General features: G+C 36.2%; 1 protein-coding gene across 5 annotated transcripts in view; it reads right to left on the bottom strand.

Annotated features, from left to right (window-relative positions):
* CHRM3 (cholinergic receptor muscarinic 3) overlaps positions 1 to 16,188 on the bottom strand; it is a 265,817-nt gene that overhangs the window by 130,013 nt on the left and 119,616 nt on the right. The window contains exon 1 of one of the 5 annotated variants that reach the window (XM_069010351.1): positions 6,782 to 7,195. The exons of the other annotated variants lie outside the window; for them this stretch is intronic. Within the exon in view, the coding sequence (XP_068866452.1) occupies positions 6,782 to 6,843 (62 nt within the window). The 5' untranslated portion in view covers positions 6,844 to 7,195. Of the gene's footprint in view, positions 1 to 6,781; positions 7,196 to 16,188 lie in introns of those variants that run through there. 5 annotated transcript variants of the gene reach the window in all.

Genomic DNA, 16,188 nt, shown 5'->3' with positions numbered 1-16,188 from the left:
ACTTGCAGAATGGTTCTCCATGCAGCTGATGTTAAAGATCTGTTATTATTTGTGTATTGAATTAGTATCTAGAACTTCAGTACTGGAAAAAGCAGCTCAGCCATTTCTTTATCAATATCTTGAATTTTTCTTTGGTTTGTTTGTTTATACAAAATAAAAACCTGAACAGCTTTTGCCTGGTGGAGAGAAGGGATGAGGAAGGAAAAAAAAAAAAAAAAAAAGGAATGATATGTGGAAAGATATAAACCCTGACACGAGACACTTGTGTCATGCCACATTCTGTCATTAAATTCAAAACTTAATCAACAAATCAGATCCCCAAAATTACAAAGTATACTGTATCATCCCAATGCACTACTAAAACTAGACAGCGCAGGGAAAATAAGCCAGTGGCTTTGCTACCACGCTTTAACTCCTCTGCTCAGATAATACAGGTTTGGCTTTGCTCAGGATTTATTTAATTCTGAGTATTAGGAAAAGCTTGGGACTGATTACTACCAAGGGCAGTAGTAATCAACATCTGTTGTTGATATATGTTTACTCAGATGAGTTAATATGAGTAGAACACTGTAAATGACTCCAGAAGTATATAAACTCGGTGATACATGAGATTAAGCTCTAATGGGATATATCTATGAAAGCAGTAGGATGACCTATACCCTAACCAGGGGACAGAGGATCAGTGCAGACCAGAAGGTCTGTGTGCTGTACGTAGGCTTTGACGTCCACAAGTGGTATCATAAGAGCAGGCACTTCTGACTGATTCACTGTAATCACTCCTGCCATGCAGCACTGCTGTGCTATTCTGTGATTTCACAGGCATTACAGCAATGGAAGTGCTGTCACCTAGACAAAATGTAAAAGTACACCTTTCTCTTGAGAACTGATGGCAACCTCAGCCACATTTTCTAGCTGGAACAAACATGGGTTTTGCCCATGCATGTTTCATTCTGTATTTCAATTTAATCAAAGAGATAGTGTTGTTTCTATACATTCACAGAAGAAGTGACATTCCCTAAAGCATAATGACTCCGTTTTTCCTGTATATACAGTTTTCCCAGTGATGCTTTGGAAGGCAAAGAAAATGATGGGCTTTTTCTGATAGATGACATAACTGGATGTGAGTTAGATTTTTAAATATTTCAGAAAAATTAGATGCCTTAGAAACTGGTGAGAGGACTCATACCTGTTTTCTTTCCAGTTACAGGCAGAGGTGGAAGTATACTGGAAAACCATTTTCGTCATCAAGGAAAGCTTAACTGTACCAGAGCAATCCCAAAGCGATGTGAACCAATGCTACCTACCAGCAATACTAAAATCAGGTACTTGGCTAGATTCTGTAAAAACTAAACTAAACTATCTTTAAGCCAACAGCCGAATCTGAAGGTAAGAAGAAAAGTAATCTGGTTAGATTGGCAGGGACTGCTGTGTTTGGCTTTGTTTATTATTGTCTTTCCCTGGACTATGAGAAGCAGTGTTTTTCCTACAAATATGTTTTATTTAACTATTTTCCAGTTCTACAGGCACTTAAGCCATTGGCAATAACCTTCATTTCTTATACTCTTTTTCTGAAGTATTCTGTAATTGTGGCTTTTGACCTTTTAAGTTACATATTCAGTGGCCACCAGGAACATATCAGTAAAATGCTTTATGAACCTCCTGAACTAGAAATTTACTGAATAATTGCAATGTTGGGGAACAATCCTTAAAAACACAGGTACTTCCATTCCTATGGTACACAGTCATATTAGCTTTATGTTTCTGCCGAAGTAATGCAATTCAAGACTTAATAAAAATATTAAATTGCATAATTAATTTAGAGGCATTAAAGAACACCAGGATGTATTGAGACAATTAAGATCTTTAGCAGCATTATCTTATGATATTTTCTGCCTCTGGAAGGCAACATAATATTAGCACACCCTCAGCCCAAGCAGGGACTCTCACTGGGATAAGATTTTAAATTACTTAATAAAGACTTTACAGACAGAAATTCTGCAATCATCTTCATGAGGTTCATAAGTCAAGTAAGGTCCTGATTTATTACAAGCTAACAATGTACAGAAATTATGCATCTTGCTCACATTACAGAAAATGAGACAGAAGTCTCAGATATTTTTCTAAATGCAGCAAAAGGAAAAAATATCACAGAGAGAGTGAAAACCCTCAAGGCTGAGCCCAGTCTTATGTTAGTATAAAAAAATACCAATGCAGAATAACCAACAGAACTCATTGTGCCTTGTTTTTCCTTGCCAAATATGTGTTAGTATGGGTAACTTTCGAATTAACTGCATTCAGGAGGAATAATAACAATGATACAAAAATGATAACTGCATCAATTCTAAAAAACACTCCATTTTTTCCATCAGCAATATCCCTATGGCTTAATTTCCCAGAGATATAAGAAATGCCCTGAAGAGGGCTGTTGATAGCATGTAACTTAACTATTTATTTTATTCTGATTTGAATCATTCTTTGCAGGAGCTTCTCCCCACGATCATAGGAAAAAAGCCCACTGGCTAATTTAGATTAAATATCCAACAACTAGACAGGTAACTTTAGGCAAGCTGGATTGTGCCCAAAACTAAGTCAAGAGTCCGAGTAAAAATCTTTCCCTTTCCTTCTTATACAGCAGTGATACACTCAAGGTCTGAAGATTTTTCAAGCCAGAAAATATCACCCTCTTCCCAGCCATCCGAAAATGGTCTGAAATCCATTGACTGCTAACTAAACTTCTAAGTCACCAAAGTAACTAAAGTCACTCATTAATTCCTGTATTTCTACCGGATTTGTCTAGCTGCTGTTTAATTAGCAGCATTTATGAACAAAAATCTAAGCATTAAGAATGTGCAATGAGGAAATGAGTCTGATGTATATAACTATGTAACAGGAAATGTTAGATAGAAAATCATGCCACCAATCTTTGTAAACATATGTCAGTAGATCAGTTTGCTTCAGGAGTCATAGCTAAACTTTGGTTTTCACAAGAACTCTACCAAGGATAGCATGTTGTTGAACTGAGCTCTGAAACAGGGAGGGGAGCAAGGTGCTGCTCTGCATGTCTGTTCCAAATATAATGCATCCCTTAACCATCCTTTTCCACAGGAAAGAGACTGTCCTTGCACTGACTGGATTATTCTGAGAACACGAAGCTACAATATCACCCTTTAGGCACCACTCATGCCACCTTTCTTTCAGCACAGGTTCTCTGACCTGCAGATATCTTCCTCTGTAAACCTTGGTGAAGCATAGTTTAGCTTCAACAGGCATTAAGACAGTACTTCATGCCCTCCTATTTTTTTAAAACAGTGCTGCCAGCCAAGCAAATATACTGGTTACAGACAGGAACAGCAGCTGCTTCAACTCTGAATGTTATCATATTCCTTTTTTTTTAAGAAGAAAAAAAATTTTCTTTATATCCTTTTTTACAGTCCAGGAATAAGGTCGTAATCTTGTTCTACATTAAATCAATGAAAGAAATCCAGTGTCAACGCCCATGAAGCAAAAACAAGCAAGCATTCCTAATTGCTCAATATTGGTACTGCTCTGGAAGACTGCTTGGCAATGCACTGCTGAAAACAGCTTCTGGTGTCATTTATTCCTTTAAGTAGTACAGTTTTCTTATGGGGAGCTAATTTAATGGCAATATCAGTTTGAATCACAGGGTGGTTCTTTAATAGCTAGTAATTTTCAAGGACAGTCTTTATACCTTGCAGCAAATAAATAAATTCCATCTACAAAACTTTTTTTCCCTACCATATAACATCAAACAGGTCAACTTTTCAAGGTTCTGCTATGTGTATGGCTACACAGTATGAAAATAGATCTTTCTCAGCCCGGCAAATGAAAGGAACAACTGGGAATGTTTTAATAAGACTGTAAATTCAAAAAGCATTATGAAATTATAAAAATTGTGTTGATGCCTCAAACACTGTTGTATATGCATTAGATGTAAAAATACCATATATTTAAAGGCCTACCACTCTGAAAGAGAAGAAAGCAGTGTAAGGAAACCCATGATGGGTAATAGTAAGGGTCCAGCAATGCAAGCTCCCAGGTGGGGTTTATAAGCCTTCAACCCAGTGGTATCATCTTATTTCAGGCAGAGGGAGAGTAGCTATTGGTTGTGTACTTGCAAAGACAAGTGAGGTGAATTTCAAAGAAAAGTCAGATGAGAAAGAGATTTGCCCTCGTGCAGAGAATAGAATTTTATAGTGGACATGACTTTGACAATTACTTTTACTTAAAAGGAGCTTTTTTTACAATGTTCTAGCATTCAAACCACCAGTAAACTCATTATAGTCTCTCCAGCAAATTGATGTGCAACCAATCTGTGCCTGTTAGGACACAACCTCTTCCCTAGGAATTTATACTTCAGTGAAGAAGGATGCACCTGGTTTGGGAGAAGGGGGGAAACTCCACTCTGAGCAAGTATCTTCCCCAGCTGCTTTCTGGTCATTTTAACAGTGCAACAGTACCTACCAAATGGTAGAGCAGACTTGCTGGGCTTCACTGTAGTTTTCTTCTCACAAGTTTGAGATTATTAAAAACCCCGTAATCCACATTAGATTACAGAAAAAATGTTCATCATCATACTCCACTGCCTCCGGAGGTAGGTTTTTGCCCATATCCTCACCTCACAGTAATCCCAGTTACTAAACTGCTGCAACCTAAATACTCAAGCCAAAGCTCATCCCAAAAGGAAGAGACACAAGGAAAGGAGTCTCTCTCTTCCACTTCTAAATGTACTGTGCTCAAGTTGAAGAATTAAGGTCACTGTAAAAGATTATTTTTATGAAATTTTGTAATAAATCTATGCATAGCATTCATACTTATTCATTCCTAGACACAAAAGCTTTTAGGGAAAGAAAAAACCCAAACAATTCACCCAAAACCCAACCAAATACTGCAGAAGCAGAAAGCTTAGGTGATTATTATTATTATTATAGTGTTGAAAGGAATTATTAGGCTTTGTTGCAATAATTCTGGTGCACCAAACATCCTGCAATCCTTAATACAAACCTGTTTGTACAGCACAGCAGTTCTGGTGGGCTCCTCACAGACCAGCGAGTCTCAAGCCAGGATTAGTTCCATAGTAACAGAGGAACCACACATGCTGCAAAACAAAGCCTCACAGAGGAATTTCCAGCTACACTTTTCTTTATTTCCCTTTCTTTGCCTTTCTTCAACACAGGAATGCTTTCCCCTAGCTTACAGTGCATGATCTACACACTATTCAATCTACCTCTATCTCTTGGTTTAAGAAACTAGTTTGCTGAATTCTCCTAAAAGAATTGGGAAGATGGCAAGATTGCTACATGTTATGCAGTGGCATATTCCAGAACATTGCCCTGCAAGTCGTTCTGAAAATATGTTGAACTGTAACTCATTCACTCCTAGGAAATTAAATTGTTCTTCTGTCAGGGAACCACTAAAATTTCTTATGTTCAGATTAATTGTATCTACTAACTTTAATTTTTCAGATGCAGGATGGGAAGATCAGCTACTTGGGAATTCTGTATCTGTAAAGATGCAAGTCAAAAACCAAAAAAGTCTAAAAAATCCCTTTTAAGGAAATATACAATATCAAGACTAAAATATAGATACAAATAAAGAAATAAATCTAAAAGCAAAGAAGGGAAAGAAATTTAATCTCTACATAATATCTCAGCTGATTCTGAGGAGTGTTTTTATTTATTTGACTAGAGAAATATCCAACTGAAATCTTTTAAGAATTTTAATTATGAAAAACCTTTTTTGTTATTAAACAAGTTCTTCTACTTGTTCAGAAATGACAAAAATACCACATTCCTACCTCAGGTTTACATATCTTTAAATGCTAACTTTATAGCAAGAAAAGGAAAAAGGACAATTAGAAAATGGTCTCACTCCTCCTAATGTATTCCTGGGTTTCATCTTTTTCACTTGCATCAATAAAAAACAAGTTCCTTTTTACAAGAAGGCATTCTAACATCATTGTACTGTTACTGTTTGGAAGATTAAAGTTCTTTTTATTGCTAAAGGAATTCAAAGAATCCAGCCATATGCAGTCTTTTCAGTACAGGTTATTTCTTCAAATAGAGTTCAAGCAGATATTAACATATTCCAGTTTTATATGCTTATTGAAAGTGAAATTATTTCTTGAGCTTTTTAGGTTTTTGCTATAATCAGGTTTGATTTACGCAGAAAAATGCTGCATTTTGAAAAAACAATGAAAAGCATCTCAGTTGTTCAAGTGAGATGTGGTTAGGGGTTTATCCCTATATTTTTTCATTTTTTTGTTTTAAATGTGACAGCTAAACTTCTTCAAGTTTTGTCTTTAGTTTTTCTTTTTTTTTCCTGTCAAATACTCATCAAGACAACAATCTTGATTATCTAAGACAATGATCAGTGGCAAAACCCAGAAAGCAATTATTCACAAGTAGCTGTCAAGTTCACTTGTGGTTAGGCAAAAATTTAATTCAATTGACAAAAAGAGATGCTTTCTATTTTTAGGTTTCCTGTTACCAATGTTAACATAAAGCCTCTGAGATTGGCTCAGTTGGTTAGAGCATGGTCCTAATAACACAAAGGCTTTGGGTTCAATCCCCATATGGACCATTCACTTAAGAATTGGGCCTGATGATCCTCGTGGGTGCCTTTGAACTCAAAATATTCTGTGACCTGTGATTTAATACTAGGCTGGCACATGTTTTGCAGTCTTGAATAGTAAGCATGACATTTACTTGAAGCTGAAACTCCATACCATTAAAAAAAAAAAATGTAGTTGAGTTATACTTACAGATAAACATTCTCATTCAGGGTGCCTGAAATCCCACTAGACTGTATAGCATCCCTAGTCATCTACTTGTAATACAGACTATAGCCCAAGAATGCATACCTAAGAAAGAAAAATTAACATACAGACAAACTCACATATAAAGCAAATATTCGTTTCCAATTAAACGTCAAAGTGTCTAAGCCTTCTTTTCCTTTGCCTCTACTTTGAGCTATGTTCTTCCAATAATTTGTGAAATTATTTGCTACAACTCATGTATTTGAGGTTTTCACGTGCTAATGTGAAACACAGCAGCCATCACAACAACGACCCAACTGTCCACATGCCTTGTGGATGTGCAGCATATTCAATTTACACCGCATATTCGCAGCTTCCAGCTGTACAACAATCTGCATCTTTGGGCTCTCTGGCAATGTATAACATGCAGATAATTTCACTTCCAAAGGGCACTTGGAGAAAACACATTTAAAAGGCCAAGCAGTCACTTAATTATGAGAACAGCTCAGAAGTTCTTCCAGTGCGTCGAACCCAGCTGCCTAAGGAGCCCATCAAGAGCCAGATGTCAGAAAATATCTTTCAAGAACTTGCCATTTGCATCCTGTGATTGCCATCCAAGAGGGGAAAAAAGGTGGACGAACCATCTCATGGGACAGGATAACTGGCAATCCCTGCAGAGTTATATCCTGATCAAAAGATTTACAAGACTCCTTGAAATAAGAGATAAAAATTAATGGATAAGTAATCATGGACAGCATATTTGCATCTAAACCTAAACAGATATTAGCAAATAAAATACATGTTTGTTCTGTTGTTTGGGTTTTTTTTTAATCTTGCCAATTAGTTACATATTTTTGCAATAATGTAAACCTAACTTGCTTATTACCACAGCTAAATTTTGGGACATTATGAATACCTGGAATGGTAAATGTGGTGGGATTGATTTCACTTTTCTTTGCATTAGTTTTGTGGTTTAATGTTCAAAATTAACAGGGTTTTTTTCTTTCACTAGAGGCTGGGGACCTATATTGTGAACAAGATCGGTATTGGGTTTAGAAGCAGGTAATAAATGAGTAGTGAAATGGACAGATTAACAACATATTTTGAAAGTTCTAGACAATTTTTTTCCTAAACCATCAGAAATACCACCTGTGAACGTGTAGATATATTTAAAAAGAGATTTCTTAAGCTATACTGTCTCAGCTTTTGCATACTTTATAAGAACTTGACAAAACCTAATAAAAGTATGTATTCCTTCTAGGGAATTGCAACTAAATTCTACAGTTCATAGATCCAAAATAAGCAGTTTGTGTAACCTTACTTTAAGTTCATTAACAACAGAAGAATGTCGCCTTGGGGAATTTGTCTTGTTACAAGTTCCTAGAGATATACACAGAGCTCAGATGAAGAGACAGTCCATAACCCATGCTCTGTCCTTGAACCAGCATTTCCATCAATATTTTACTACTCATTTCTAAAACAATCAGATAACTTTCCCTTTGAATTGGGACTTCAAAGCACTCAAAGTTTTGGATCTAAAAAAGTTTTCTGATTACACACTTAATCTAATAAAAAGTAGTGTACAAGACTATTTTAAAACTATTTTCCTACAAAGGATGAAAATTTCTTTGGAATCTTTCTTGTTCCAAGCAATCCTGGGATCATCATTAAATACTGGCCGCTTAAAGATTACCTCTGTGTATTTACCAAATCTTACTCCAGCTCTGACAAGATAAGATAAAAGAATAGTGTTACTTGCCAGGGTCAAGAGTTATAGCAGTCTAAAATGCAGAGCACTTTTCTCGATGACAGAATTTTTTTAGAATAGGATTTTGAGGGAGTTCTTTGTTTGTTTGTTTGTTTGTTTGCTGTAGATTTGGTTTTTTGGGTCAGTTTGGTTTTTTTTTTTTTTTTTTTTTTCTAAAGTAGGATAAGAAGTCATAAAACAACAGAAGTAAATGGAAAAGAACAGCATTTTCTAAAGTGACAGCTGAAGTAGTCCAGTAGCTGTACAAAGTAAAGGAATACTATAAAACGCATGGGAGGGAAAAAAAGAAACCACCACTCTCTAATTTTTGTACAAGAGTCAATGCAAATCATAAGTTACTTCTACGTGCATTTTAATTGACGTAATTTGATTTCAGAGCCAACATTTTCTTTGTACAACTCTCTGCTTTTTCTTCCCTCTGGTTATGATTTTCAGCACACCTGATCAACTGAGTTGCTCCCATGAGGAGATTTTTTTTTTTGCTCATGGCAAACTGATGACCAACCCGGTTGCTGCCTGGCCCACTGTTGTAAGGAAAGGTAGCAACAACACTCCTTTTTCCCTCACAAAATTAAGTAGGCTATAATACTCAAAGAACACTTTAATGAGAAAAGCCAGCAGCTCTTGGCCTGAACCTGACTATAACAAATTTCAGGCCACATTTGAAAAGAAGAAACTAGATTATAATGTATAAAAATACCTGCAATAATGAAGTCTATGTGTTCTTTCATACTTCTTTCAGTCTTTGACTTCCTTTCCCTTCCTCTTCTGTAAACAAAATGTCAATCTTTTAACATATTTTTCTTGATCTGCAGCATTATGGTTTTTGTGGGTGCTGCTCCTTCAGCCTCTAAATAATTTATTTTTCATTTTCATGTCCTTCCTCTCTGTCTTTCCCCGTTGCTGAGATTTTCACTGTTCACCATCCTTCTTCTTGCTAGATCTCAGTTCTGTAAGCTATTTCTCTCCTTTAGCAATTTCTTGACAGCCCTTTTGATAACCTTTTTTTCAGCAACAGGGAGCATCTGAACTGCTGCATCAGTGCCACACCAGTCTGGAAGTTAAAAATGTTTAAAAGGTGTGTTAGAAATTCTTGTGTCACAGACTATTTTATTATTTATACTTTTAACTTATGTATTTGAATGGGACTTTTCACAGGGATTTTGAAAGAAAGCAGATTTTGAAAGGTGGAAGCAGAGGGACATAAACATCATGAAAGTGCTGGAGACAGTTTGCAAACAGCAATCTCAAAACAAGGAAAACCTGAACCTATTGTTTTTATCTCCAGACCGTTTTCACTGCCAGGTATCCTCAGAAGGCCAAGAAGTGGCTTGTAACTCAGTCAGATCATGAAGATCCACCACCATTGTTCCCATCAGAACAAGAGCAGAGCTAAGCTTTCCTTTGCCTTCAAGTAGGGAGTAGAAAGGACACTTAGGATTTAGACATATTTCAAAAAGTTGCCCTAACAGTGCCATGGAGAGAGAGATGAGCTAATGCATTGCCTCTGTTCTAATTTATTTTTTCAGTATATATGCTAGTTATTTACTTCTGCATATGTCCCTTATAAGATACAATAAGGGGGGCATAGACCAGGTGATGAGGCACACTGTAAATTGGGAACTACGACTGTGAAAGCCTGTAGAGAAAAACCCTGGGAATCAGTGTTGATATAAGCATAGGAAAGAGAAAAGAAATCCCAAAATTTTATAAATTTAGTCAAGGATATTTACAGATAACTAATGTTTTATAACACTTGAATAGAAAACTTGATATGCTATTTGCTTTCACAGACCTGTTATAAAAACAATGAAGAAAGAAAAATAAAACAACCTTCCTTGGAAAATTAATAATTAAGGTAAGAGTATATAATCTAAGTTATAGGGAATACATCTGCTCTCTCAGATGATAATATGATAAATCTTGACAAGATGTTTAAATTTGCACGAGTTCTCACATATTCACAGAAAAATTGAGATATAGGAATTAGTATACCTTGCCAAGGAAAGGCTCATGAATAAAAGCAAAATAGCAAAGTGGATCAGAAAGAACTACTAGGCATCTCTAAAATGCCTGAGGAGACTTATTCTAAAGGAAGTCATAAAAATCATATGAGTCGGTCTGAGAGAAAATTTGCTGAAGAATCAGAAAACATTAGAAAGCTGTGAACAAGCTAGTCACCTAGCTGACCTTTTTTTTTTGTTTGAGAGTCTTCTCACATTTCTCTTCCTGTTCCAGTCCATGTCATCCATTGCACGCAATTAAATCTCTTACAAGAAATCAAAACAACTCTTCCCAACCACATCTAGTGTAAGCAGCAAGGCAAATCCGTGCAAAAATGCTTGTTCACATCTATCTCCAACACTAATTTCAGGAAAAAATTGACATCCAAACATTGATATTTCTAACTAATTTTAAATTAACACACTTCAAAAATACAAGAAATATGTGTGAGAATTTTTTTTTTACAAAAGCAAGTCCACTTCTGCTACAAATGGACTGAATTTTTTGCGTCTAAAGACAATTAAGGCACTTAACAAAAAGATGCTAGTAACAAGTTACTAGTATCAACTGAAAATTGATATACTGTTATTGATCACTTGATAGTATCAGTTGATACTACTGCCATGATTGATTTTATACAAATTAATTGATTTTTAATTCCTTGCTTCAGATTTTCAATCCATTTCAACTATTGCAGAAAAAAAAAAAAAAATTATTACCCCCGTGCCTGAATGCCTCATATTAAATCTCTCTTTGTTCCACAGCACTGTGCATATCAAAGAGCATGTTAGAAAAATACTGTCTTCACTTTCTACAGATCTTGTAGAGCTGAAATGCCTGCTCGGTTACAGACACTTACAGAGTGCACCACTTGATCTCTTCTTCCAGTTCTCCAGCATGGAGAACACTACTACAGGCAGCAGCTTCTCCATTTTTCAGAGAGTATCAGTACTAGTGGAAATTTGCAGGAAAAAGGCATGACTGCAACTTGCTTTCTGAAGTGGGATCAACAGGCAAATACACACAACAGGTCATGGCAAACTACTGAAATGAACCTGAGAAATACATGGGCAAGCACTGACAGAGCTTGCCTTCACACCCAGCCTGTACTCCCCAGCAGCAGCCATGAAGTGTTTCATGAAGTGTTTTTCTCTCTTACATTTCATACAGCCCTCTCAGAGCTCCCTGTTTGATGTCGACTTTTGCTAAGCATCTGACTCCGCAAAATGTGAGATGCTCATTTCTGGGCTAGAAATGCCTTAGGCTAGTATGTTTAACCTCCTGCCTTCAATTCCATGTGTTTCACTTTTCTCCTACATGCTGACTGTACTGTTCTGATGTACATAATGATAAAGGTAGTAGAAACTCCTTGTAACATAGGTTGAAAAATGTGAACAGAAACAAACAAGAGTTTGCCTCCTCTTGGTGCAGAATGGTATTTATGGGTACCCTGTAGGGAACAGATCAGTTACTAATGACTATGAAAATACAGCCTGAGATACTGAACTTAGAAAGATCTCTGTTTAACAATGGATTTTTTTTGTCCTTACAAAAGAAAGTGCTAATTGGTGGTACATAAGGTATTAACATTTTTTATGAGCACTACAAAGCTTCAAAGGGTTTAATTGATTTTAACTTTTGCTGGTACTGTTCCATGTCTGAAAACAGTTTTCTGTCAGTTTTGGTTAACAGCAGCTTTAGTATTAAATGTCTGCAGCAGAGTTACTCACAATGTGAAGGGTATGTTACGGTGGGGAAACGGTACATTTTTATATGAGGAGAAATGTGTTCACAGCATTTAACCACTTTTTAACTTCACACACTCAATTCCAGACCTAATTGCAAAATGCTTCTGAACAACACTTTAAAAATTATAACTTATATCACTTTTGTCAAATGGAGGTTATAACCAGCAAGCAATCTCTCTGGATGCCTACAGAAAAATTTGAACTATGGTTTATGATATAAAACATTAGACCATCTCTTGGTAATTTCCTTTCCTCCTTTTTCTGCCTCTCACAAGAAAAGATGAATCACTTTTCCAATCTGTTTCAGCACAGAGTTGCACCAACAGCTTTGTGGTAACACAGAGATGGGTGACAGTCAAAAAATACCAGACTTCAGCATAGCTGAATACCTGTATTGTGAAACCCAAGACTGCTTTGAAGGTGTTGGCGCTGCTGAGACCACAGAGCATCCTTGCCTTTACATGATGTTACTGGAGACTAATTAATTATTTAGAGTTCTTAAAGTTCACCATCTACCTCTTCAGGAACTGAGACTACACAGTTAGGACATAAAGCAGAATATGCTCGCTCAGAACATCTGCCCCTTTTTTACTGCAGAAGCAACTTTACTAGTGGCACAGTTATTAACTATTGTTAATAACACATATTGACACTGCAGAATCATCAAATCCTCATAAGATGGATCTAGGAAGTAGATAACAATTGCCTAACTGTTGTTTGCGATTAAATACAGAAGAGAATCCAATTAAGAGTCACAGGTTGAGCTAGAAGCAACATCACTTGGAAGAGAACTCAATGTTCATAAGGTATAGATATATTTCATCAGGATTATTAAACACCTGACCTTATGTGGGCTTCACCACGAAAATTTCCACAAGTATAATGGACAATTTTATTAATGGGAAAATAATTTTTGAATGATGATTTCTAGACCAGTCTAATGTAAACCAACTCCTTTCAAACCAGAAGGAAAAAGTCAATTTTCTCTTTTACATCAACAAACAATACCAACTCTATGCTAAATGGCAAAAGACTTTTTGAACCAAATTGTGAAGCACTGCATTTGATGCAATGCCATTTTGAAATTTAGAAAGACATTATGCGAGGGCCATCATGAAAATTTATTCTGAAAATTTATGTGGAATATTTCTCAAATAACTAGTGAATCTGTTTTTTCATGTCTTCAGCCAAACACTTTAACACTCGAACAACCTTTAGTGGTCACTTAAAGTCAGTCTCGGGCCCAGTGACTTGTAACAGCTGATTCAAACATTGAATGCCATATGCATGCACAAAGAAAAGAAACAGCCATTTTGAGAAGAGTTTCGAAAGCTTTTCTTTGAGTTTCATTCACATGGATGACGAGTAGGCTTGACAGGGAAAAGGGGACAAAAGCTCACCTACTCTGTTTGAAACTAATCTAAGAGAATAATCTTATCTGAAAATAATATGCTATGAACACCGATAATTATGTTAAATTGTTGTGTTAAAAGATAAATTGTTGTGTCTTGTTATTGCCAGGAGATTGGATTGCAGGCATCATTTGCATGTGAAAAACATTGCAAGAATGTTAGGAATCACATTAAAAAGTACATTAAAATCTTTACATCACTTTTAATTCCATTGCCATTGTCTTTGCCTCTCATCATTTTAAAAAGATGGGAAGGTGACAAAGTTACTACAGTAGTCACACCATAGTATAATCTTCTTCCCCCACTCACCAGCAGAAATCTCCCAAGATTTGCTTTAATGGCTGGTTGGGAAATTTCTAGTCAGAGAATCACAGAATCATTTAGGTTGGAAAAGACCACTAAGATCATTGAGTCCAATCTTTGACCCACCGCCATCTTGTCAACCACACCATGGCACGGAGTGCCACATCCAGTTGTTCCTAGCACACCTCCAGGACAGTGACTCCAACTTCCTGGGCAGTCTGTTTCAGTGTTTAACAACCCCTTCCATGATGAAATTCTTGATGATGAACCTCCCCTGGCACAGCTTGAGGCTGTGTTGCTGCATCCCGTCGCCGATTGCCTGGGAGAGAAGACCAACCCCCACCTGGCTCCACCCTCTTTATAGGCAGTTGTTGAGAGTGGCAAGGTCACCCTGAGACTCCTTTTCTCCAGGCTTAACAACTCCAGCTCCCTCAATATATGCACTCAAGTCCATATTTGACTTGAAATTAGCATAACTATTACATCAGCCAGAATAAATCAGAGCAAGTCAGAAGCTTGGTTTAAGAGCTGAGTTGGTTCTTGGCTGCTCCTGAGCACGGACGGATGGAAAAGTGGATGTGCATGGAAAGTACTTATGTATCTCCCCTCAGTGTTCCAACAACTCTTCTACATGCCTCTGAAATAAGCTTTTAAAAACATCAACTACATGACTTGGGTAATATTTTTGAAAGCAACGTAGTTTTTAAAGCAATTTGAATTTATCAAATTGTACTAGATACGAATACTTACTAATGCAGTATTATCTTCAGAATAGCAAATTTGTTAGCATACATTAACTAAGAGAATGCATTCTAAATACCTATTTTTAATAACTTGTAACACTTACAAGAATATTTCAGTTCAGTAAATTCCTCTTGTTGTACTGAAGTTTTTTTAATATGAAAATCTAACTAAAATTGAGTACTTCACTATTATTTTTGCATTCAATAATCATCCTAACCCCTTCTTGCTCAAGCTGTGAAATGTAATATATATTATGGACATAACTCACACATAAACACATATTTAATAGCGATGTGTTGGTAAGAAGAATGTCAGATCATAGAAATACTTTGCAATAAGAAGTCTATTCTCATTTCCAATTTCTGATGCATTTAAAAAAAAAAAAAGGGCACACATGAAAATATAATATGTTTACCATTCACTTTACTGCCTTCTTTAAGGTTTTGCAAAATAAAACATATTAATTTGCACATTCAGTAAATTAGCATGGATAATTAAAACAATCTGCTACATTCCTCAAATCCAGAAGTCAATATTAACAGCTACTTTGCACTTGAACTAAATTAAAATTTGGGAATTCAGAGTTGCTGGCAACTTCTGTGTTGGCAAGAATACACAAGCTGAAAGGGGACTGAAAACAAGACAAAACAATAAAGGCACTGATAATTTCTTAGGTATTAAACAGAGAACAACATTTAGTCACATGGCTACATCCTGGCAAAATCATTTGAGCGTTTTGCTGGAGCAAGACACGCATTTCTGACAAACAAAATAAAATCTACTCCATTAAACATTTGTGTGTCAGCCATGCTTAGCAAAAAATCTTTGACTGCAGCTACATTAGTGAAATTTAAGTTGTGCCATGTATCATTTCAATTAGATAAAGATTTGGTGAATAGCTAAGCCTTTTATTTTATTGTCTTTGCAATCTTGACTGGATATTTGCTTGCTGCACCAACAGTGGATAATAGGATAGAAATTCTCTGTAAGAAAAAAACAAAAAATCAAACCAATCTGAATAGTCCATTTTCAGTTTGCTGGCAGGAGGGTATGGGGACAGAGGGCTCTGAGAAAGAGGTGACAGAAAATAATTCCTTATAACTAGACAGACAGTGGAATTCTCATATTTAATAGAACCTGAAGGCTCAGTTTGAAAATACCTCATTATTTAGACATTTCTCTGTGGGTAAGGAATTTACCAACTCTATCCTTCACACTTATCTCCGACTTTCCATGTAGTGATGCTTATATTTCAAGCTCTTACTGCTGCTCTTATATTTCTTCATGGGTCATTGTACTTCAAGGGTACGTATCTCTGACAACATGCAAATTCCTATTAGTGAGGAGACCACTCTAAAATATGAAAAATTTCTCAACAGTAATCTCAGCAAAGTCAGCAAAAGAGAATTATGCAAAAATCATCGCTATTCAAAA

This window comes from Aphelocoma coerulescens, chromosome 3 (assembly GCF_041296385.1).
Source record: "Aphelocoma coerulescens isolate FSJ_1873_10779 chromosome 3, UR_Acoe_1.0, whole genome shotgun sequence".
Lineage (NCBI taxonomy): Eukaryota > Metazoa > Chordata > Aves > Passeriformes > Corvidae > Aphelocoma > Aphelocoma coerulescens.
This window is presented reverse-complemented; position numbering and strand designations above follow the sequence as displayed.